The sequence below is a fragment of the Sturnira hondurensis genome, unplaced genomic scaffold (genome assembly GCF_014824575.4).
Source record: "Sturnira hondurensis isolate 20B ecotype Veracruz unplaced genomic scaffold, ASM1482457v3 Scaffold0000167, whole genome shotgun sequence".
In the NCBI taxonomy this organism is placed as follows: domain Eukaryota; kingdom Metazoa; phylum Chordata; class Mammalia; order Chiroptera; family Phyllostomidae; genus Sturnira; species Sturnira hondurensis.
In genome coordinates, this window is record NW_028072798.1 from 1,491,064 (window position 1) to 1,513,876 (window position 22,813).

At 43.9% G+C, this 22,813-nt stretch overlaps 1 protein-coding gene across 4 annotated transcripts in view; it reads left to right on the plus strand.

Annotated features, from left to right (window-relative positions):
• Positions 1-20,315, plus strand: part of ESR1 (estrogen receptor 1) — a 371,393-nt gene extending 351,078 nt beyond the window's left edge. For all 4 annotated transcript variants that reach the window (XM_037050835.1, XM_037050982.1, XM_037051062.1 and 1 more), the window contains exons 8-9: positions 11,941-12,124; positions 15,844-20,315. In XM_037050835.1, coding sequence (XP_036906730.1) covers positions 11,941-12,124; positions 15,844-16,078 — 419 coding nt within the window. In that variant the 3' untranslated portion in view covers positions 16,079-20,315. The remainder of the gene's footprint in view (positions 1-11,940; positions 12,125-15,843) is intronic.
• Positions 20,316-22,813: the final 2,498 nt, after the last annotated feature.

Genomic DNA, 22,813 nt, shown 5'->3' on the forward strand with positions numbered 1-22,813 from the left:
TTCCTTTGCGGTCCAACTTGCAAGTCCTCCGGGGACCGTGTATTGTCAGCCTTGGAAGCTGACAGTGTAGTGTCAGCTTCTTTTGTACTTAGTTATGCAGCTCGGATTATAAGACATGTCAGAGGTATTTCCGTCCAAGAAAATTATTCTCAGGAGCTGGAGTAACAAATTTGTTAGCTCCTTTTCCTGATAAAACAACAAACCTTGAAGGATTTCAGAAATGTGAACAGCCCGAGGGATGATGAAAGTATTATGAAGTATTAATAATTAATATCTCTATAACAAGCTCCTTATTCCTTAGAGTATCCATTCACCAACTCATTCTCCCCAACGGCTGGGCATTGACAAAGCTTGCGAAATAATAGGAATGAAAGGGACTTGGATTTTGTAATTTGAATAACATTTTCCTCGACCAAATTATAAAATCATACATGCCCAAGTCAGAGAGCTTGGAAAAAACAGAAAAACCACCAAGAAAAATAATGTCCCAAGGAATCATAATTTCAGCACAGAAAAGTCATCATTGTTAATATTTTGGTGAAAGTTCTTTTCTAAAGAAACTGTTAGAAGATCCATGTGTACAGCAGGAAGCCCTCTCTGCTGCAATTTTTTAAAAAAAATTGATTTTAGAGAGAGAGGTAGAAAGAGAGAGAGAGAGATTGGTCATTTCATGTATTTATGCATTCATTGGTTGATTCTTGTATGTGCCCTGACCAGGAATTGAACCCATGGCCTTGTTATATCATGATGATGCTCTAACCAAGTGAGCTACCCATCCAGGGCATCTTGTGCCTTCTCTTTTGAAAAGCTAGATTGTTACTAAATCAATCCAGGAAAATTTCTAGTTTTCTCAACTATCTCAGGTAGGCAAGTCCATTGGCAATCATTTCTAGTTTCTCACAAACTTGAAGTTAGGAAATTCTTCATGTTGCTTTTGAACACTGGGCCAGGAAGGAGGTATATTTGGGTTCTAGCTGCAACTTGCCACTTATTTACTGGCCACAGGGTGACCTCAAGCTAGTCCAGCCCAGCTTCACTTCCTGGAATCCCTCCCAGCTTTAGCATCCTCTAGTCCTTGTTTCTTAGCCCCTCTGAGCCTCTGTTTCTCTATGAGTCAAACAATTGGAGTGGACCAGTAGTGGTGGAGATTTTAAACAAAAAATTTAAAATTTTATTTATTTATTAATAGACAATTTTCAGAGCACTTTGGGGTTCACAGAAAAACTGAGTGAAAGGTACAGAGAGTTCCCATATGTCTTCTCCCTGTCCCCACATGCCCTGCCTCTCCCACTATCAAAGTCCCACAGCAGAGGGTGCATTTGTTGCCATCAATGAACCTGCATTTATTAAATCTACCACCATTCAAAGTCCAGAGCTCACATTAGGGGTCCTTCTTGGTGTTGTACATTCTATGGGTTTTGGCAAACAGATAAGGGCATGTGTCCGCCATTTCCACATCCTGCAGAGTAGTTTCACTGCCTCCCACATCCTCTGTGTTCTGTCTACCTGGCCTTCCCCCCTCTGCTCATCTTTCTTATCTCCATAGTTTCGCCCTTTCCAGAGTGTCATACGGATGGAATCATATAGTATATGTTCTTGTTTCAGATTGGCTTCTTTCCCTTAGTAACATGCATTTAAGATTTCTTCATGTCTATGATGGCTTATCATCACATTCCTTTTTAGTGCTGAATGATATTCCTCCAGTGTCTGGATGTAAAGCGCCATTTATCCATTCACCTACTGTAGGACATGTTGGTTGCTTCTAAGTTTTGACCACTATAAATACTGATGCTATCAATATTCATGTGCAGATTTTAGTGTGGACATAAAACTTTAACTCCTTGGGATGGGTATCAAGGAGCATGACTGCTGGAGCATCTAGTAAGAGTATCTTTAGTTTTGTAAGAATCTGCCAAACTTTCCTCCAAAGTGGCTGTACGAGTTTTCATTCCCGCAAGCAACGAATGAAAGCAAGTTTCTTCATATACTCACCAGCATTTGGTGCTGTCAATGTCCCAGATTTTGGCCATTCTAATAGGCGTGTTGTGGCAGCTCACTGTTGTTTCGATTTGCAGTTTTTACAATGATGTATGATGTGGAGTGTCTTTTAATACGCTTATTTGCCACCTGGTATTTTTTCTTTGATGAGGTGACTATTCAGGCCTTTTGGCCATTTTTAGTTGGGTCATTTGTTTTCTTATTGTTGACTCTTAAGTGTTCCTTGTATATTTTGTATGACGATCCTTTATGGAACATGTCTCTTTGCAAATATTCTCCCAGTCTATGGCTTGTCTTCTCATTCTCTTGAGAATGAGCTTGATGGTTTCCAAACCTTCTTCTGCTGCAGGCTTGTGTTCCAGAGGCTTTTCGAGTCACTAAAAGATGGGGACATAGGGAAGAAGGGGGGAGCTAAACAAGCAGGTTCTAGTTACCCACATTTCTCCTTCTTTAATCAAAGAAGCTTGACTTTGCCCGGTTTACATGTGAGGATTTCCCACGAGGCTCACTTCTGTTTTAAAAGAAGTTTGGATTCTCAAAAGGGTTTGAAAACCACTGGACTAGATGAATTTAAGGCTCCTTTTAAATCCATCATTCTGGAATTCTGTAGCTTTGGGGGGGAATATAATAAAACCTTTCTTTCCTTAAGGAAAAATGAGATAAACTTGTCACAATCATGTGACATTTTTCATGCAGTTTTCATCCACTGGAGTGCTCACTTGAAATGATAGAACTGATAATATCTAGAGAATATATATGTATATGATCTACATGCCCACTTACCTCTCTGAATTAGTAATTTTTCACAATAATTATATTTTTAAAAATAATCCAAGAAAACTATCAGCCATTTCAATTCTCTATCTCAGAAAAAGTGGAAAACCGTATCTGAAACTTTGTGGTTCTGTGGCTATATGTGAAACTTTGAGGATAAACATGCAAATTGGAACAAAAAAGGTAGAACCTTCATCTGTGGGAGACAAGTGCTGAACATCACAGGGTGTTTACACAGTGCTATTCAATTCAGGATCACGTGAACCTGTGCATTTAGGCCAATTGTGTGTTCTTAGATAGTACGTCATTTTTTCTTCTGGATTTGAGGTTAAATCAGATAAATATTTAATAATGTCTTGTAAGCATTTACATTTACACTAATACTGTTTAGTGCCTTGACAGAAGATGACTTATTCATTATTTTCTTTATATAGTGCTTATTCCACAAAGGATTTGAAATGACTTACTAAATTTTATTCAGTATAAGGGGAGTAAGCCAGTAATTGACCAAATCTGTAAAAAGGGAAGACTATGAATAAAATAATAAATCCAAGAGTCAAATTAGCACACAGAAGTATATCTGCATAGCTCCCAGGAGTGGGCCACAGATTTGGCTCTAAACTTCCTTTGCTTGGCCAAAGCAAAGAGAAAAACACATTCCATTGTAAGGTTCACAGGCTTTCAATAAAAATGAAATAAACTAGACCAGTTGTTCAACATAACTTTCTTAGAGAAATCTCTACAAAGTCTGCTTCTCACAACCGGGACTTGATAAGGATTGTGCAACTGAAAATTCCAAGTATTTTATTCTCTGGTAAGAAATGAGGGTTCAGACATTTGAGGTTGCCAATCAGGGGAAGATCCATATGTTTTGATAATCAGAGAGGCAGTAATTAGGGCTAAAGGCCTCCTATGAGAAATGTTAACTACTCATGGCATTGACAGAAAGAGCTCAAGCCCTTACTATTGCATCAACAAGGGCGAAGGTCAGGGCTGGGCTAAGGCATTGTAGGCAGGAAGATGCATAATGTGGAATAGGGAGTATCCAAATGCAATTTCATCACATGATGAACCAAATCAAGACTCCAGTCTGCCTGTTCTGAATCACCATCCTCCCTACGTGTTTGCTACTAATCTCCAGGTATTTTCCGCTTACTGCTGCGATGTAATAAATCATCACAACAGTTAACAGCTCGAAAAAAAGTTTGGATTCTGTTGATCAGGAATTGGGATAGAGCACAAAGGGAATGGCTCGTGTCTTCTCCATAGTGTCTAGGAACTCAGATAGAGAGACTCTTCAATCAGGGGTCGTTTGATAGTCACGGACTAGAGTCATCTTGAAGTGTCTTTATTCACAAGCTGGCAATTGATGCTGGCTGTTGGCTGGGACATCAGCTGGAGCTGTCAACGGAGATGCTTGTCTGCAGCCTCTTGTGTAGCCTGGGCTGGCGCACATCCTGGGGCACTATCCCTCCTATACAGGGGGAGGGCTCAAGAAGCAAGTGCCCCCGTTGACAAGGCAGAAGCAGCATGGCCTTGTGTGACAGTCCCTTAGAAGCTGAGGAACATCACTTCCGGACTATTTTTTTGTTGTTATTCTCCTACAGTTGTCCCAGTTTTTCCCCCTTTGCTCTCCTCCACCCAATACAAGCAAGTCATGGGTCCATCAAGACTCCAGGGAGGTATGTAGATTATAGAGAAACATGTTGGACGAGGAGTATGTTGTCGTCTCAGAAAAATACAATCTGCCTCCAAGTGTAAGAGCTTCTTCCTGCTCTTTGTTAATTGTTTTATCGTCCTTGAAATGACAGGCAAGAAAAGCTGAGGTCCAGGAAAATAGATTCATCCAGGGTGTTTCGGCCTGCCTTTCTGGGAAAACAAATGCAGCCCTCTAGACCTCCCGAGACCAGGCCAGCTCCTGGAACTCCGAGGTCCTCAAGAAACCTGTGAATGGACTTCTCTGTAACAGACAGGCTGCACATTTCCCATCACTGTCTCTTTACAATGTCTTCTCTTTGACTTCAGAACCCTACTAATTGACTGTTTAAGGCACAGGAAAATCACACTCTGGCTGTTTCTTTATGTTTACAGATATAACTAACAAAAACAAATCTTCTAAGTAAAATATGGATTCATAATGGCTTTGTTCTAAAAGATAAAAGGCTAGGCTACTATTATTACAAAAATTAAAAACTGCAGTTTTGCGTATAAAAATGAGACACATAGATGCCACTTAAATTATTTTTTAAAGTGCAGATTTAAGGTTTCTTCTCAAGTCATTTGAATTAGTTCATCAGTTTCATTACCTGGAAATATCACTGAGTTTTTTGTCTTTTTAGTCTGTTTAAATAAATGTATTGATGCACTAAGTAGTCATCTTCTAGAACAGGGTTGTCCAACCTGCAGCTCACGGGCTGCATGTAACCCAGGATGGCTATGAATGCTGCCCAACACAAAGTCATAAATTATGCATGGACCTTTCTTTTTTGCTCATCAGTTTTTGTTAGTGTTTGTGTATTTAATGTGTGATCCAAGACAACTTTTCTTCTTCCAGTGTGGCCCAGAAATGCCAAAAGGTTGGACACCCCAGCTAGAGCATCTAGCAGATTTCATGAAAACTTATACTAAATTGATAAATGTCACTGAATCATTAACATATAATTTCATACTCATCTGTGCCAAGAGGGTGCTTGTGGGCATATAGTGAAGCCAAATAAACAGGACCACTGTTTTCTCCTGTAAGGTTCTGGCAAGAACTCTTATCTTCACTGTGATCCCTGTCACTTTGAGACATCTTAGAAGGGAACTTGGATGAGTCTGTGATGTTACAAATACTCATATCACAATAAACATTGTTCAAGGATTGTTTTATGGACAGGTTCTTCACCTTCCTGTTAAATAATCATCAGTAGGAGAAGGCAAGTTTCCTACCTATGGATAAATACTGCTCAGAGTGATACTCTTTTTGTTCAGTTCGTGAAATGAGAAGTCAACTCCTGCATGGCATAAAGCAATCTCTTTGAAATCCTCAGTAGTGGTGGGAGCTGCATCTTTGAGCCATGACTAACTGAACATTCCAGTGTCCTGGGCTTGCCCCTTGGTTCTTTAACTAATTGGTTGCTATAAATTAGGTTAGTATTTTGAATGAGTGGTTAACATGACAGGGGATGTGAGGCGGTTCTAGACTCTAGATCACAGTTTCTGTGACAAAATATGATAATATTTATACTTTGGAAGGGAAATAACTTCTAAATAAGTTACTATATAAGTAAATTATGCAGCCCACAGCCTTAGAAATGTGGAAAATGGCAGCAAAGGAGGCATGTAAATCATCCCTGTGACTTTATTTCTCCTTATACAAATGTATTCGCTTATTCAATCAGTAAACCATAAAATATTTCTTATTTTGCACTAAAGTAAGACAACTTCTATAACCAATAAGTTCCAAAATGTATAACGGCTCAAATATGTAGAGGTTGATTTCTTGTTTACTCAACAGTGCTGGGTGCATGAGCAGGTTAGTGTCAGAGCCTCTTCCACATGGTCATTCAGGGACTAAGGACTCTGGAATCTTGACTGGGTGGTTTCCAAGGTCTTCCATTGTCACCAAGCAGCAGACCAGGGGGAAAAGGCAGGGAGGGCCACACATGGTGAAGAAATGCATGGAGAAGATTCCTCAAAATCTTCTTTGCATAATGATGCACAGAAAGATGATACATTCCATGTTTTCAAGATTTTACACTTCAGTGCCTCCTGAAATAGAAACCACGGGAGTCACGTGAGTCATGGTGCTAGCTGTGCACCAAGGGGGAGTGCTTTGGAAAGACAGGTGTCTGAAGTCCACTCTGAATGGCCAGTCAGAGGGTTTGGGTGGGACTCTGAGAGGGAGATTCTGTGGGAGATTCTGAGAGGCAACCACGTTCGAAAATCACAAACCTTAGAGAAAAATATCTTGGAATTGCCAGTAAACAATACCAGTATAATAACACTTATGTATCCCTTTGAATATCATGAAATTAAATAAATATATAATAGTTTATCTATGCACGTAGTTTTTTAGAAAAATCAATGTAATTTCATAACTGTCATGCAAAGGAGAAATGATATGAAACTAATTTAAAATAAAGTGATATGTAGTTCAATGTGATGGCCAGTGTTGACTGTGGTAAAAAACATAAGGAAGTAGTAAAATGCTTCCATGCATCATTTGTAATGAATGTTTGGATGCAAGAAGATGTTCAGGAGTTTTTCTGTAGAGTAAGTACAGGTGTATGAAAAAGCCAAAGAAGAGAGGACCTGACTCAGATAACTAAAAACTAACCCAAACCGATTTATATATGATAAGAAGGAAGACATTAGATTTACTAATAGCATGTCAATGACAACCAGACTGTCAAAGAATCATATAAATAAAACAAAATAATTTTGCAAATGAGCTGGGCTTTTTCATGTGTATTATCAAAGTAACTCCCTTCATGGAGATACAGAATGAGGAAGTGCCCAAGTGCGTAGAAACATATAGTCTATTTCAATAGGCTGCAACATTCAAGGCGAATTTTCATTCTCTGGAACTTACAAATGTCATAGCCTTTAGAGTAACCATCGAGAAGAGATGATGGATTAGACAAAGGAAATGATAATACATCTAAGAGTGATCAACAGTGTGTGAGAAACCTCTGGGGGCGATGTCTGTATATGGCAGAGAAACAAGAACCCCCAAACAATTTTAATAGGTAGCTTTCACAAAATAGATTTTTATCATGATACAAAATTATCGAAAAATACATAGGGGGAAAGCACACAATATTTCATTGAAATCTACAGTTTGATAATAGTTGGTTCTAAGTTTGTTTAGAAAAGCCTTGTATCTCTTCTACATATGTGCAACCAGGCATATTGCTATTTTTCAGTACAACTGCACTGAAATAATTTCAACTAAAGTGGGAGAGTTTATGTAACACATTCAATTGGCAGACTGCAGAAAGTCAATAAATTACTTAATTTTGAAAAAAATATATTTCATTCCATTTTAGTTTCCCTCTGTATAGCCAACTTGCATGCTGGACCTTTGTGTACAGCCTTGTACAAGATTTTCAGATTTTTCACTACAAATTTTTGTTTGCTGTAGGGTGGGTTCACGATAAAAATTCCTTCCATTTCATTGTCTGGGACATCCTGCACATCGTAGGACATCCAACCTCTCCCACTCAGTGGCCGTAGCAACCATGAGCTGTTTGAACACTCAACAAGGGCCAGCACCATCCCCAGGAAGAACGGCAGTCATGGGTGGAGCACAAAACAAACGTGCTGTTCATCAAACTGTCAACTTTGAAGGCCCTTCTGAACAAGCATGCTATTTGCTTGTGAAAGCGACTCTGAGCAGGTGCCCCAAAAGGCTGATCTGCCGATTGATCACTGGGTGAACAGGAGAGGTAAAGAAGTTCCTTTTTATCCCAGTTGAGTGACGGCTTCCTGGTCTAGACCAATCATTGTGGACTTCTTTTCTTTGCTGTCTTTTTTCCTTTGGGTCATTTCCTTTTATTTTGGTCAAGCTGCCATAGACTGAAGGACAAACCCAGACCCACGGTCACCTTCTCTTTTTCGAAAAGAAGCAGTGTAGCCTTGCTTGAAGAGTTTGTCCTTCTGCATCTGGTAAGCCATGGGCCTCAGCAGTCCTCCCCTCTCTAGGAGCAGTTAAATGTGCCTCTCCGCAGAGGGAGGGCCAGCTGGACACCCCTGGTTGCACTACTGTTTCCTTCCTGGCATGCCCAGGTGCATGTGGGCACTGCAGTGTTCATGTGGGCACAGGCAGGCATGCCTGCCTCCCTCCAAGTTCTCCAACTCCAAGCCTCCAAGAGCATTGCAGGTGAGAATGGTCCCCAGGGAGTGGAGAGCACAAAGGAAGGAGGAAGAGAGCATCCAAGTGGAATGAGAGGAGCAATCAGTGCGACCACCCAGAGTGAGGACGATCGGAGTGCATCTCATATAGGGGGTGTCCCTGGGGCCTTGCTACCCATTCCTTGCTACCACCAGATTCCTCCACAGACTCTGCCTGCAGCTCCCCGTGTCAGCTGCTAGATACAGAATACGTAGAAGCACAGATCTGCCAACAACACTATAAGACCAGATAATGACATACAGATAATTTTTTCCCATCTTTGGGATTTGGAGCAACCTTGAGAGTTGCAAAAGCTGGCCTTGTCATGAGAATGTTTCCGAAGGTCATGAGTGTCTGATCCTGGCTCTGTGCTTCTGGGAACAGTGGCACAGCTTCCCAGGGTGGCAGAGACCACCTGGGATGTGGAAGTGACCAGCAGCCCCATTTTGCTCTCCCCAGAGCTCCTGAAGCATTCTGGGAATTTGAAACTCTGTTGTTTCTTCCAAATGGCTCTTTAGGGGCAAGAGGCAGCAAACATGGACCACACTTGACCTGAATAGCTCAAAGAATGATGGCTGCAATTATTGGCATTTTGCTGGGACTGTATTTCTAATTCTGAGAACATTCACACAGCCAGGAAGCATCTGCAGACGAGGCTGAGATGATAGGATGCGTTGGTGCCAAAACGGGACTAGGAAAACAGACTTGTTCTGAGAATGGCCTGCCTCCCAAGACTCATGGTTAAGAAAATTCTTTCTCTACAGGCAGTATCTGCTCTTAAGGCATTAGCGTTTAAAAGAAAATAAGGCCTGGAACCTTTACCATATAATGTAATACACACACACAGTAGGCTCTCCACGATAGTGCACCGAAAGACCAAATCTGCATGTTCTTGTGTGCACATCAGGGAGGGGGAGGCTCGGCAGCCCAAGAGGAAACCTCACACCCTGGAGTCGGGGTGCCAGGGCGCTTACCTCCCTTGCAAAGGGCGTAGTGCAATGCGGGCCCTCAGGACATCTGGGATCGTAGCACATTCTGCTCTAACCCTGTGTGCATGCGTAGGGAGGCCAACTGCTGTATCTTCCCAGGCAGGGACATCAAAGCTTTTTCCTCCTAGAACAACAGTGGGATTATTGGTGAATGAGGCCAGCATCCTGGGTGGTAACAAAAAAGGAAATTGGTAGAAAGTGGATCATCCAAATCAGATGAACCCAGCTCTGTGGCCTAGGCAGATTCCCAGGATGCCCAGCCAGACATAAGGCCTCTAGGAGGTGTGAGGCTGGGATCTGTGTGATGACACAGAGTGTGGTGAAAGGCAGGGTTATGGGGACTCAGCAGAGGCCACCCCGGGCCCCCAAACCACTGGTGCACACTTTCCCTGACATCTGTTACCTCCAGGCCAATTCCAAGGCCATTGGATGTCTGCCTGCTTTTCTAGTGGATGCATTCTTTCTCTATCAAGAGCCCACATTATAACATAAATGAAGTAATCCAACAGTCCTTTCCTATCCCAGTGTGTCTGCTGTTTACTCACTTTGTGCTCTCTTTGCTTTGAATCAGAGCGCTTCTGAATACCAAAAGCTACATGGAAGCCCGGATCCTGACCATTCTGGTTTTGTTGTTGTTGTTGAATTGGTTGTAAAGCTTAGCTATTTTCCGTTCTGGGCGATGACAACCCTGTTTACTATGAATTCCTCTGTGTAAATGTTTTCCCCATTCTAAATCTGCAGGCTGCTGTGTGAGTCACAACTCGTCTGCACATTACCACTGCAAAGTCAGGGGATGATAAACTCGGGAGCCTCAATTGGAACGTACCAGGGAGGATGAGGGGGAGAAGAAGAAATAAATCTATGAGAGCGTCAGTGGGCTGTGTAGAAATAAGACTGAAAAAATATGGCTGAGTATGTACCATTGGGAGAAAAGGTTACCTCCTCTGCTTCCCGCAAGGTGATGCACGAGAATTAGGCAGAATGGAGCTTCTTATGGAGTATTTCCTTGACAGAAAAATCCATCCTTGTGGTACCAAGAAGAGAAGGATCCATCCTGACCTCCTCCTGATCTCAGTACTTTTCACTTCTTTACTAATCTTTTGCTTCTGGCCCTTGGGCTGAGCTCACAACTTGGTTGAGTGAGTAGTCAGGACTCTTTCTGTGACAAGTGTGAGAAACCCAACTCACACTATCTTAAACAAAAAGAGAATGTATGTAGTTATATGTTAGAAAGGATACTACAAGCACTCTGAAGTGAAATAAAACGTGGAAGAAGCAGGACCATGCAGCTAGAACCAGGATTCCGCTCTCTCCCACCAACTGTCACCTCTACCTGAAGCCGGAAGGCTCTGTTCTGCAGACAGGAGCTCCATGTGTTACGGGAAGATGCCGCTAGGCGTGCGCCCCACATTCTCATCCTTCCAGCTCAGCAGCCCTGGAGGAGGGAATTTCCACCTCATGACGTCCCGTACAATTCCAGGAAAACTCTGGTTTTTTCCCCTGGAATTGCGTGTGGAAGCTGTGAGGCAGCTGGGGGCTCTTATTGTCCATAAGACGAGAGTAGCCTGATTGGTTCTGAGTCTCCATGGGGCTCTGAGAGCAGGATCTGGAGCCAGAATAGAGGAAAGAGGGAGAAAACATGCCTAACAGTGAAGACCAGCACTTTGTCTTGTCCTCTGCACCACCCCCTCTAAACCTCTCATTGAGGGTGAAAAGTACTAGGGCCCTAGACTTGACCTGAAAGGTGACAGCAAATGAAGTCTCACCTGGAAAAAGGACCTGTCAATCACTTAGCAAATCACTTTCACTCGCTCTGTGTGGCTCACCCAGAGGTCACTTGTCTCCTGAGCATCTCCGTTATAATGACCACATATGGAGTCAGCTTGTTGGGGTTCATGCTCAGTGTTGCTCTCTCCTGTGGACTGAGTTATCTTGGTTAATGTGTCTCTCTGCCCTTGGCTTCTTCATTTGAAAAGGAATTTCCCTCCCAAAAGGTTGTCATCAGCACTAACGGGATAGTTGGCGTTGGTGTCAAACCTGTCAGAGAAGGGGGAGCTAGTGGAACCGTCATGGCCCCAAGGCTCACAGTGCCTTTCCTGGGACTCTTGATGACAAACCCTGGAAGCTAGCGCATGTGTAGGAGTTTTGCATAGTTTCCTGGATCAAATGGGTGCCGACACCCCCCCCCCCGCCATGTGAGGGAAGGACACTGACTCAGTATGATGTCCCATGTGCACCCTCAGTCTCCTTGACTTCATCCTCTTTGAGTTTGTCTCTCACCCCCTCTCTCTGTACATTCAGGAGTGTACACATTTCTGTCCAGCACTCTGAAGACTCTGGAAGAAAAGGACCATATCCACCGCGTCCTGGACAAGATCACAGACACGCTGATCCATTTGATGGCCAAGGCAGGCCTGACCCTTCAGCAGCAGCACCGGCGCCTGGCCCAGCTCCTCCTCATCCTCTCCCACATCAGGCACATGAGGTGAGGCAGCCTTGGGTTCTCCACAGGGCAGACATAAAGACAACATGCCCCCAGACATAGCCGGCCCAGGAGGGGCTGGTGCCAGGATGTGGGCAGCAAACTTGGAACAGTTTCTGACATGTAATAAAAATTAATGCTTTGCGGGGATGGGAGAAGGAGGCTGTAAACCTGTCCAGGGCTTAGGGCAGGTGTCACAGAGGTTTCAAAGAAGAAGTGATATTTATACTCAGTTTGAAGCACGCGCAAGGTCTTACGGGGGGTGAGTGTGCTGTGTGCATGTGGGGCAGAGAGGGCAGTTGTGGTCATTCACTTCGTCCCACTTCGTCAGGAAGGTCTCTGAGGTTCCCCATCCTCTGAAGGCACTGGGCAAGTCCATTGTGGTTCCTGTGTCAAAATCTCCTTACTTCACTTAGAAATCCTGAACGAGAGACTCTGTGCCCAGACGCAACAGGGAAGGTCAACGTTGACTGCTCCATCCCTCTGAAATCTCTCCTTGCCACCCCCACTGCCGTGACCTTGTCCAAGCCGCCACCATTTCCTCCTGGGGTTCTGCACCAGCCACGTAACCCTTCCCCCTGCCTCCAGTCTCGACCCTTTCAAGTTCATTCTCCATGACGGAGAGTGACCATCGTAAGAGCAAATTCGATCCTGTGGTTTCCTTACTCAAAACTTTGAAATGGCTTCCCATTGTTTTAGATAACCGTGGAAATCTTTTTATTTTGCTTATATTACTTTTTTATGCTCTAGCCCCTTGCTTAACTTTGTAGGGCTTCTTCTCACTCTGAGCTGTAGCCATAAGCAATTATTCTATGAGTCGTGGAGGACTCTACTGCAGGCTGCAGATTGGCTGGGCAGCTCTGCTGGGCTCCCTCACACATCTGTGAGTCCGCTGACTGAGGCTGGACACAGCTGGGAGACGGCTCTATGTTGCAGGCCTGCAGACTGGCCAGGTGCCTCAGTTCCGTAGCCTCCTGTCCCTACAGGTTAGCTGGGACCTATTATTTAGCAATGGCATAGGCATAAGAAAGCAAGTTGTATTGGACAAGTACATCTTAATACTTCAATTAAGCTACATCTACTAATATTCTGTTGGTCGAGTGAGTCACATGATGAAGCCCCAAATCAAAGTCATGGACACGTGGCATAGAGACTACGTATTTCTGAACAGCAAGCTGATCTATCACAGCTTAGATGTTTTCTCCTGGAGCTGAGGAAACAGCCTTCCTGTGACAGATGGTGAAAGTGGCCTCGTTTCCACACTAAGCTGACATGCAAGTTGGCTGGCCAGAGGCTGAGTAGATACTGTTCTCCTGAACAGAACTCGGCCTGCAGGGAAGAGATGAAGAGGTGGTGGATTTTTTACTCCATGAAGGCCCCAGAAATGAAGTGAAGGGGAGATTGTGGGGAGACAGGTTACCCATGTGTGGCCGTGGGCTTACCCTGGGACCCGAGGAAGGAAAAAGATTCCCTTTCTCAGTGGCTGTGAGCGAAGAAGGGCCCAGTGTCTGGAAAAGGTCAGATGAAATGTTAAAGGACTTTCAAATGTGGGTCAAATGGCAAGACATTTTTCCATTGAAGTCCCAGGTGCTACCCTTTGTGGAGAAAACCTTACAAATTATTTGCTTCTCGAGAAAATAAATGTAGCTTTCTTTTTTGTGTGTACTCCATAGTGCCCTATATAAAGTCTCATACATCATTTATGCTCATAGCATTATTACCGAGTGAATGAATGATCGAATAAGTTATTTGAGGATTTTCCTTGCCTTGTGAATTTGAAAGGGCTTCCACTTGGCAAAGCTTGCGGGGAAGTGATCGTGGTCTCTGTTTTCACAGTTCCCCCCAAATTCCTGTGTCACAGATGCAGGCCTCACCTTGGCCGGGTCGGGTAGGTAACTGCATTTGTAGCACACATTTTCAAATCTTTCCTGCTTCTCTGGATGAATATTACAAAGAGAGGAGTGGGCAATGTACCAGAATTACATAAGCCTCTCCCACATTTTCTGGCTGAGACCATAAACATTTCCTTAAAGAAATTAAAAGTTTTTACTCTGAGCTAGGAATTTCAAAGATATTGTAGAAACCACGTGCTATAGATGAAGATTTTTACTTGTTGGTAGGCATCGCTGGATTATCAAATCTAGTAACTGCTTTTCAGCATTAACAAACCTAATTAGTTGATACCAAATATATCTGCCCTGCATTTACAGGCCCTGCTGGTCTGACTGGAAATGCGTAGTTGAGGGGAACAGTGGTGAGTGAGGTCTCTATAGCTGCTGTCCGAATTGCGTGAAAAGCTGGAGCGAAGTTGCTATTCTGTTGAAAGCTTTGATCTCTCTTTCTGTCTCTGTCTCTCTGTCTCCCTCTCTCACTGACACACACACATACACACACGCACACATACACTATTATTTTGAGGCCTCATTGTGCTCCATCTAAATCACAGAACTCTATTTTGTTAAGCTTGGAGGCAGCCGTATGTGATTGCTCAGAGCATTTGACAACAGGCTTCATCTGATTATAAATGTGATTCATTAGGTTGCACAAGCAAGACAGTGTCAGAACCAGGGGGCATGTCACGTTAAGGCCCCTTTTAAATGAAAAGAAATAGACAAAAACCCAACAAAGTACCCCCTGAACCTGTAATGTAGGTTGTGTTGTAAGGCCTCAGTAGCTCTGATGCTGTGCTTTCAGGGCAGGTCTCCAGCTGAGCTGACTTTTCCCCTGATGAAGATACAGATAGATTCTAGGGAATTCCCTCAGTCCTGCCTAGTCATGATACTTTTTTAAAATTTCAAGATAGATCATAGTTGTTCTATTTTTTTTTTCCCAGTCGTGTGGTGCGGGCAGAGCAGAGGTGGGGCTGGTGGAGGAAGGCAGAGGAGGAGTGTGGTTAGAGGAGAAAGGCCATGCGCCCGTGTTTCCCTGTGTCCATTTGCTCCCTATTTTCTGGGTTCTTACCCCGTTCTCCACCCTGGGGTAGGCCTACAGGACGGTCAGATCGCTGCCCCTCATGGAACTGGCCGTGTGCATGTTGCTGTGTGTGTGTGCACGAGCGTGCACTTAGGTGGTCAGGAATAAATATAAATAGAGACAAACATAAGTAGAAGAGTCTCAGGTAGGGAAGGAGGAAAATAATGTCCAAAGGGGCAGCTGAAGCTGCAGGGGATGGAGGCCATGGCCATTGGGGTGGCAGAAGGCCTTTTTCACAGGGGCAGCATTTGAATCTCTTAGGGAAGTGCATGCCGGACAGAAGGAACAGTGAGTGCAGACACCCAGAGTCCGGAAGTAAAGGGAGCTCCATTTCTTCAAGGGACAGCCCAGAACCAGGGTGGCTCTCGGGGGTGCACTCGGGGAGAGCGGTGGGAGGAAGCCACATCCATTGGACCTTACAGAGCTAGGGAAAGACAGTTAGGTTTTATTTGGAGTTCAGTGGGAAACCAGTTGAAAGTTTAAAGCAAGGGGATTTCTTGAACTGTTTCCCACGTTTCAATAAACATCCCCTGTTTGGCTGCGTATCTCATCGGCTCTCTGTTGAGATATAAGCTGATAGAAGAAAGCAGATTCTCATTTGACTTAGTAGGAGGGAATAAACCCTAAAGTGGCTCTTTAAACAGGAAGCAGGCCGGGCCTGGGTCTTTGGAGTTTTTACCTTTGCCGTCTAGGAGGCTCAGGGTTTGCGGTGGTTTGAAGCGGTCCTCTCTGCGTCTTCCCACCCACAGTAACAAAGGCATGGAGCATCTGTACAACATGAAGTGCAAGAACGTGGTGCCGCTCTACGACCTGCTGCTGGAGATGCTGGATGCCCACCGCCTGCGCTCCCCCACCAGCCGCGGGAGCGTCCCCATGGAGGAGCTGCACCAAGGCCAGGTGGCCACTGAGGGGTCCCCTTCGTCGCATTCCTTGCACACGTATTACATCAGTGGGGAGGCAGAGGGTTTCCCCACCACAATGTAAGAGCCCCCTGGCTCCACCAAGTTTCTGCGAATCCCCGCAGCCTTCTACCCACGTCGTCCACCACGATAGCAAAGTCTGCTCCTGAACGCACTCCAGCATGCAACCACCACTATGGCTTTGTAACATGAGTGGCCATTCGTTTGCTTGCTCAGTTCTTAGCGGCACCCCTTCTTCTGGGAACAGCCAAAGGGATTCCAGGGCTAAATTCTTTGTAACAGCTCTCTTTCTCCCTTTGCTACATTACTAAACATAAGGATTCCTGTAGCTTTTCATAACTGAACTCAGTTTAGGAGCTGGGGCTCAGATGAGCCTGGGCATTTGAGCTCCTTGTTGAGAGCCAGGCCTGGAGAGTGGACATTTCACTTCTGTGAAGCACTTTTTAATGAATCTAAGCCACAGGAAAGAATGGGAAGTGGCTCCTTTCACTGCTGACTTGGAGAAAGCTAGATCAAGGGTTTATTACAGTGTCCTCTTGTATTCCTATAGTAACATATCATTTTATTAAAGTAACACTTTGTGGCTCAGTTGCTTGGCTATAGCCGAATATTCGGTGATTGTCTATTCATTTCCCTGTGTAGGAATACAGGATGCCCACAGGGAAGGAAGATCCCCTAGTTGTCAAGACTTTGTCAACTGAACACACTGCACCTTCAGGTTTGCTGCACACTCTCACGTTGGCTTTTGAGAGCACTACGCACAGGTCTCGGGTCCCAGTTAATTCCCGCTTCCCATGGACCTATGAAAAAACAGCAGGCTGATCCCAGTTAAGTCACCTCCCCACATGCCAGCATTCCTGTGAAGGATAAAATTCTCGTTTTTTAAATTTTTTTTGTTTTTGTGTTATGAAAGAGAGCCCTCTCCCTGCACGGCCTGCAGTTAGTCCGCTTCAGGACCTGTTGCGATGTGGTCTCGCTCTTGTAGCGGGGGGCTCTCTGCTTGGATCTTCCTGGCACGTAACTTACACTGAACATGAATTAGTCTTGTGGAGAGTGCCCAGCCTGCGACCAAAAGCCCTTTAAATGAGTGGGCACCCTAGTGACACTGTAAGCCCTGGGGCACTGGGCTAAAATTGTAAATGTACATGACCGTTGTAGGTACTAGAGGACAGGGAGGAAACGGTTGACACTGGACGGGCCTGTGAGGCTCAGGGTAGCCCTGCCATAGGCTGCAGCGCCCCAGGAATGCCGCACGGCCCTGCAGGCTGCCCTGGGGTCCACGGGGCAGCCCGCTCCTCTCCGTTTCCCCGAGTGGCCCTGATTGGACAGCTGTACCCTGCGGTTGGCCAAGCACACTCTGAAGCCAGGGAGGGGGCTTTGGAGTGCAGCACTCCCTACCCTGTGGCCTGGGGCCTGCCCAGACTACACGTGCCCTTGGTTATTTAGACATCTTCCAAATACAAAGGTTTGGGCTTGGGGGAGTCGGGGAAGAAAAAACTTCCCCCAGAGCTCATCTCATTAAACTGTCTAACCCAGAAGAGTGAGACGAGAACTGGGCCACAGGTATCTGTTGACCTATAGACAGAAAAAGCAAGTCTCACTCCATCCACAGGGCAGCCTCGTCTAGGACCTTTGCCTGTTGGGAGAGCAATTATGGGTTTCCTCTTCTCAGCTGAAAAGGAAGCTTAGTTTCCTCCAGTGACCTCACCGTCTATAATCTGAACCCTGCTGAGAGGTGGTGTGTCAGCCAATAACCCAGCCAAGCTTCCAGGGATTCTCTGGGGATGCTTATTTCAAGAGGTGGATTTCACTCATTTCTAATTGCCCGGTCGGTGGTCGCTACGGGACTGGGAATCCGGAAGGGCAAAATTTTTTTTAAAAGGGGTAGTTTTTTCCAGATATGTGCATCTAAATTTGGGGGCAATTTTATGTATTGTCATTAAGAATATGTTTGGAACATAATTCTTTTGTTGTTGTTTTGTGTAAGAAGCACCTTCTATAGTATAATATATATATTTTTTGAAATTGCAATGCTTGTTTATCAGACAATTGAATGTAGTAATTCTGTTCTGGATTTGATTTGACTGGGTTAACATGCAAAATCAACAAAAATATTCATTTTTTTTGTATGCAGTCATTGATGCCTAAGTCCTGGTGATTATTCATTTAAATGAAGATCACATTTCATATCAACTTTTATATCCACAGTAGACAAAAATCGCACTAATCCAGATGCCTATTGTTGGATATTGAGTGATAGACAATCTTATGTAGCAGAGATTATGCCTGAAAAGGAAAATTTATTCAGGGCAGCTAATTTTGCTTTACCAAAATACTAGTAGTAATATTTTTGGACAGTAGCTAATGGGTCAGTGGGTTCTTTTTAATGTTTATACTTAGATTTTCTTTTAAAAAAATAAAAACAGACAAAAAATATTAGGACTATAGATGATATAATACCAGCTAAATCCAAACAATGCTACAGTGGAGGGTTTTACATGATTCATCTGATGTGTTTGTATTCATATGAAGGTACTACTATATTTGAAATGGGCAGAGAATACCAGAAGGCTGGAATGTTAGCCCAGGAGTCTCAAGTGATTATAGAAATCTCTTTTTATTCTTATTTGAAGTGCCACTAATGGACAGCTGACACTTTGTAGCTAATGTTGCTGTTGGGTGTAGGGAACGTGCTGTGTTTTCCCTCCACAATGAGGCGATTTAGAGTTTAAAGGACATGATTGATTTGGGGTGGGGGTTTGGGTGCTGTGGGGAAGTGGGTTCAGGAATTTGGAGGATGGGAAATACGGTAATAAGAGTCTGGAAAGTATTGTAGGCAGATGAATACTGGTGTCTGGGGTGCACATCAGGGTCCAGACTTCAGCCCTGTAAACCACGGATAGCTAGCACTATCTGACAGCCACTTCTAAAATGACAGCTCGAGGTCCAGGGGTGAACTGGCGGCATCTGCAGTCCAGTCCAAGGACTAGCCAGCAGCCTGTGTTCCTTTTGGCCATTGCCAAGCTCCAGGCTTGCTGTCGCGATTCTGTAATGCGGTCATGCAACAACCAGAGAAGCTAGTTCATCCAGAGAGAACACCCCACATAGGTTACAAAATCCCTAAAGAAGTGCCATCTGAGACTAGTTCTCCCTAAAAACTTTGTAAGTATGTTGAGCCAGGTCAATATCTCATGCCTTCCCAGTGCCGAACAAATGAGGGACTTAATGATAAATTACTTTGGGTCCCATCCAGGTGTTCTCACCTGTTAAAGTCTTATAGAGTCACATGACCATTGATGTAGGCCGTCGGTATAGGGTACCCCTAGATGGAACCCATCCCAGATCTTTTTCTATTCCAAATCTTATGCCAACTCCGAGATGAACTGTGCATACTGGGAATGGTCACTAGGGCCAGAGTCATGTCTAATATTCACCAGCAAATCTGCTTTGGGAGAGTAATTATTGAAGGCAAGTAGAGTCATACACTAGCCTAGGAGGCGACCACAGTTCTCTTTGGAGCAAGTCTTGGGAGGACGGCCCACATCACACCTCCCACTTCCTTAGGTGAACTCCCTGCACGCTTACCCTCGGCTGTAGCGAATGAACTTCACTGCGGGTCCAAGCACCCATCTTCTCATTAGTGTGACTACTCCAGCCGCGTTTCCTTTCCATTTGGACTTAAGTGAGAGTGGCCTCTTTCTAAGTCATTTTCAATTGTTTTCTAAGCAACGGCTGCCTCTATTATGGCACTTCAATTTTTGCACTGTCTTTTAGATATTCAAGAAAAATTTCTATTCTTTTTCTCACATCCAAATGTGCCTGAACTTTTAAAATATGTAAATGCTGCCATTTTTTAACCCATCTCGAGTGTGTTTGCACAGAGCTGTGTCCCCTGGAGACAACATGCAGCCCCATGAGCAGGTGCCTGAGACACGGACCCCTTTGCACCCACAGAGAGGTCATTGGTTACAGAGACTTGAATTCATAAGTGACATTATGCCAGTTTATGTTCTTTCATGACTTAAAAATAATGCTTTTTGTGCACTACATACTCTTCAGTGTAGAGCTCTTGTTTTATGGGGAAAGGCTCAATTGCCAAATTGTGTTTGATGGATTTATATGCCCTCTTGCTGACGCATACCATTGCTGATGTGATTCTGTTTCGTTGCAGCTTTGCTTTGTTTAATGAAACACACTTGTAAACCTCTTTTGCACTTTTAAAAAGTAAAGAATCCAATGGGATGCTCAAGCACTTGTAAACAATTTTCTCAATCTATTTGATGTTCAAATAAAAAATTAGACAAAAGCAATAGGTGTTTTGGTTTTTTTTTTAAGCTCCATTTCTTGCCAATGCTTCACCACTGACGACCTACGACCAAGATGATGAACTGCATTCATAGAGCACAGTGAACCCTGACCGTCAGTTGGATGGGTGCCAGGCTCCTGGCCCACATCCGTGACCCCCTCCTCTTCCAGGCACAGGAGGAAGTGGGTGGACACTGGGGTCAGGCACACCTAGCCTCACTTCTTACCACCACCACATACAGGTGTTATGATGGAGCTTCCGCTTGCTCATCAACTAAATGGTTTCAGTAACACCTAATTCACAGGGTGGATGTGAGGAGTATATGAAGTGCTCATTAAAACTGTCGTTTTTTGTGATGCCTTACCCCAGCCCTTTCCTGTGAAGAAGAAGAAGGAAGCTTGAGAGTCATATTTTTTTCTAATGAATGAACAAGTGAACAAATGAATGAATGATCTGGAACTTACATAATTCACTCCCAGACCTCTCGGCCCATCACGAGGGTTAAAACAGGAATGGCTCGTACACCAAGCCTCTGTTCTTCCAGGTTTCCATTCCGGGACTCCGTGCCCTTTGCAGAGCTGCCTGCACATTCCTCTTACCCATGTGCTCTGTGAGTTGATGAATTGGGAGGAAAAACCAGCATAATGTGCACACAGGCTCTGCTGCCGATAACTCGGGTTGAATCCTGGCGCTGCCGTTTATTGTGAGACCTTGGGCAAGGCAATCTCCCTGTGCCTCCTTTTCTTCACCTGTGAAGAGAATTAACAGTGCCACCTGCCTGGAAGGGTCACTGTGAAGACAACTTGGGATAATTCTCAGAGAGCACTGAAGGACAGAGGCCAGCACGCTTCCCCCCTTCCCAAATACTCCCCAGCTGAGCGTCTGCACTCACATCTTTATTCAGATGAATTTAGGTTTTTCACATTGTTTGAGTCATTTTGATTCCAAGTAACTCTTTTGTTTTCCAGCTCTATCATACCTGGGCAGATTCTTCAGTCTGGATTTTCCCTGGTTTCCTCATGTCTAAAATGGAAGCAAGAACAGTGCCACCCCATTGGGCTATTATGAGGATTAAAAAGATAAATATCTAAAATATGTGGTTACCACTATTCTAAGTGATATTACCCTCTGTGAGCATTTCGATTTAATGGAATTATTGATAGGTTTGGATTTACATTTGCCACTTTGTTATTGTTTTATACATCTCCGTTTTCATTTCTCTTTTCTTCTTACTGGTCCCTCCATTTCTGTTAAACATTTTTAGGGTACTATTTTAATTTTTCTGTTGATTTTTGTTCTCATTTGAAAATTATTTTCTTAGTGGTTGATCTTACAGTATGCAACTTGACTTATCAGTCTATTGTGGACTAATATTAACTGATAAAGTAACAATCTTTGCTCCAATCTTTGCTCCAATCTTTGCTCTAGTTATTTGCTTAGTTTGTTTTTGTTTTTGCTTTTTTTTAGGGTCAGGTGTTAATAGCTGTGACTTTGTTGTCATTTTACTGATCGGATTTTTTATCTTCTTTTTCTTAGATAAGTCCTTTTAACATGTCATATAACAAAGGCTGGGTGATGAGGAACTCCTTTAACTTGACCTTCTCTGGGAAGCACTTTATCTGCCCTTCTATTCTAAATGATAGCTTTGCTGGACAAAGTAATCTTGGATGCAGGTCCTTGCATTTCATGACTTTGAATACTTCTTTCTAGCCCCTTCTCACCTACAGGGTTTCTTTTGAGAAATCAGCTGATAGTCTAATGGGAACTTCTTTGTAGGTAACTGTCTCCTTTTCTCTTGCTGGTTTTAAGATTCTGTCCTTATCTTTCATCTTGGGTAACGTAATTATGGTGTGCCTTGGTGTGTTCCTTCTTGGGTCCAACTTCTTGGGACTCTCTCAGCTTCCTGAGTTTCCTGGAAATCTATTTGTTTTGCCAAATTGGGGAAGCTCTGCTTCATTATGTTTTCAATTTCTTGGTCTTCTTCTTTTCCTTCTGACACCCCTATGATTCGGTTGTTGGAACATTTAAAGATGTCCTGGAGGTCCCTAAGCCTCTCCTCATTTTTTTGAATTCTTGTTTCTTCATTCTGCTCTGGTTGAATGTTTATTTCTCTCTTCCACTCAAAACCATTGATTTGAGTCCCAGTTTCCTTCCTGTTACTGTTAGTTCCTTGTACATTTTCCTTTATTTCCCTTTTTATAGCCTTCATTTTTTTCCTCTAATTTGTGACCACATGCAACCATTTCTGTGAGCATCCTGATTACCAGTGTTTTGAAGTGTGCATCTGATAGGTTGGCTATCTATTCCTCACTTAGTTATATTTTTTCTGGAGCTTTGATCTGTTCTTTCATTTGGGCCATTCCTTTTGTCTCAGTGCACCTGTTACATAGTAAGGGGCAGAGCCTTAGGTGTTCACGGGTGGTGGGGGGGCAACCTATGTCGCTGGGTTGTGATGCTGTTTGTGGGACAGGGAATCCCAGAAGGGATTTCAGA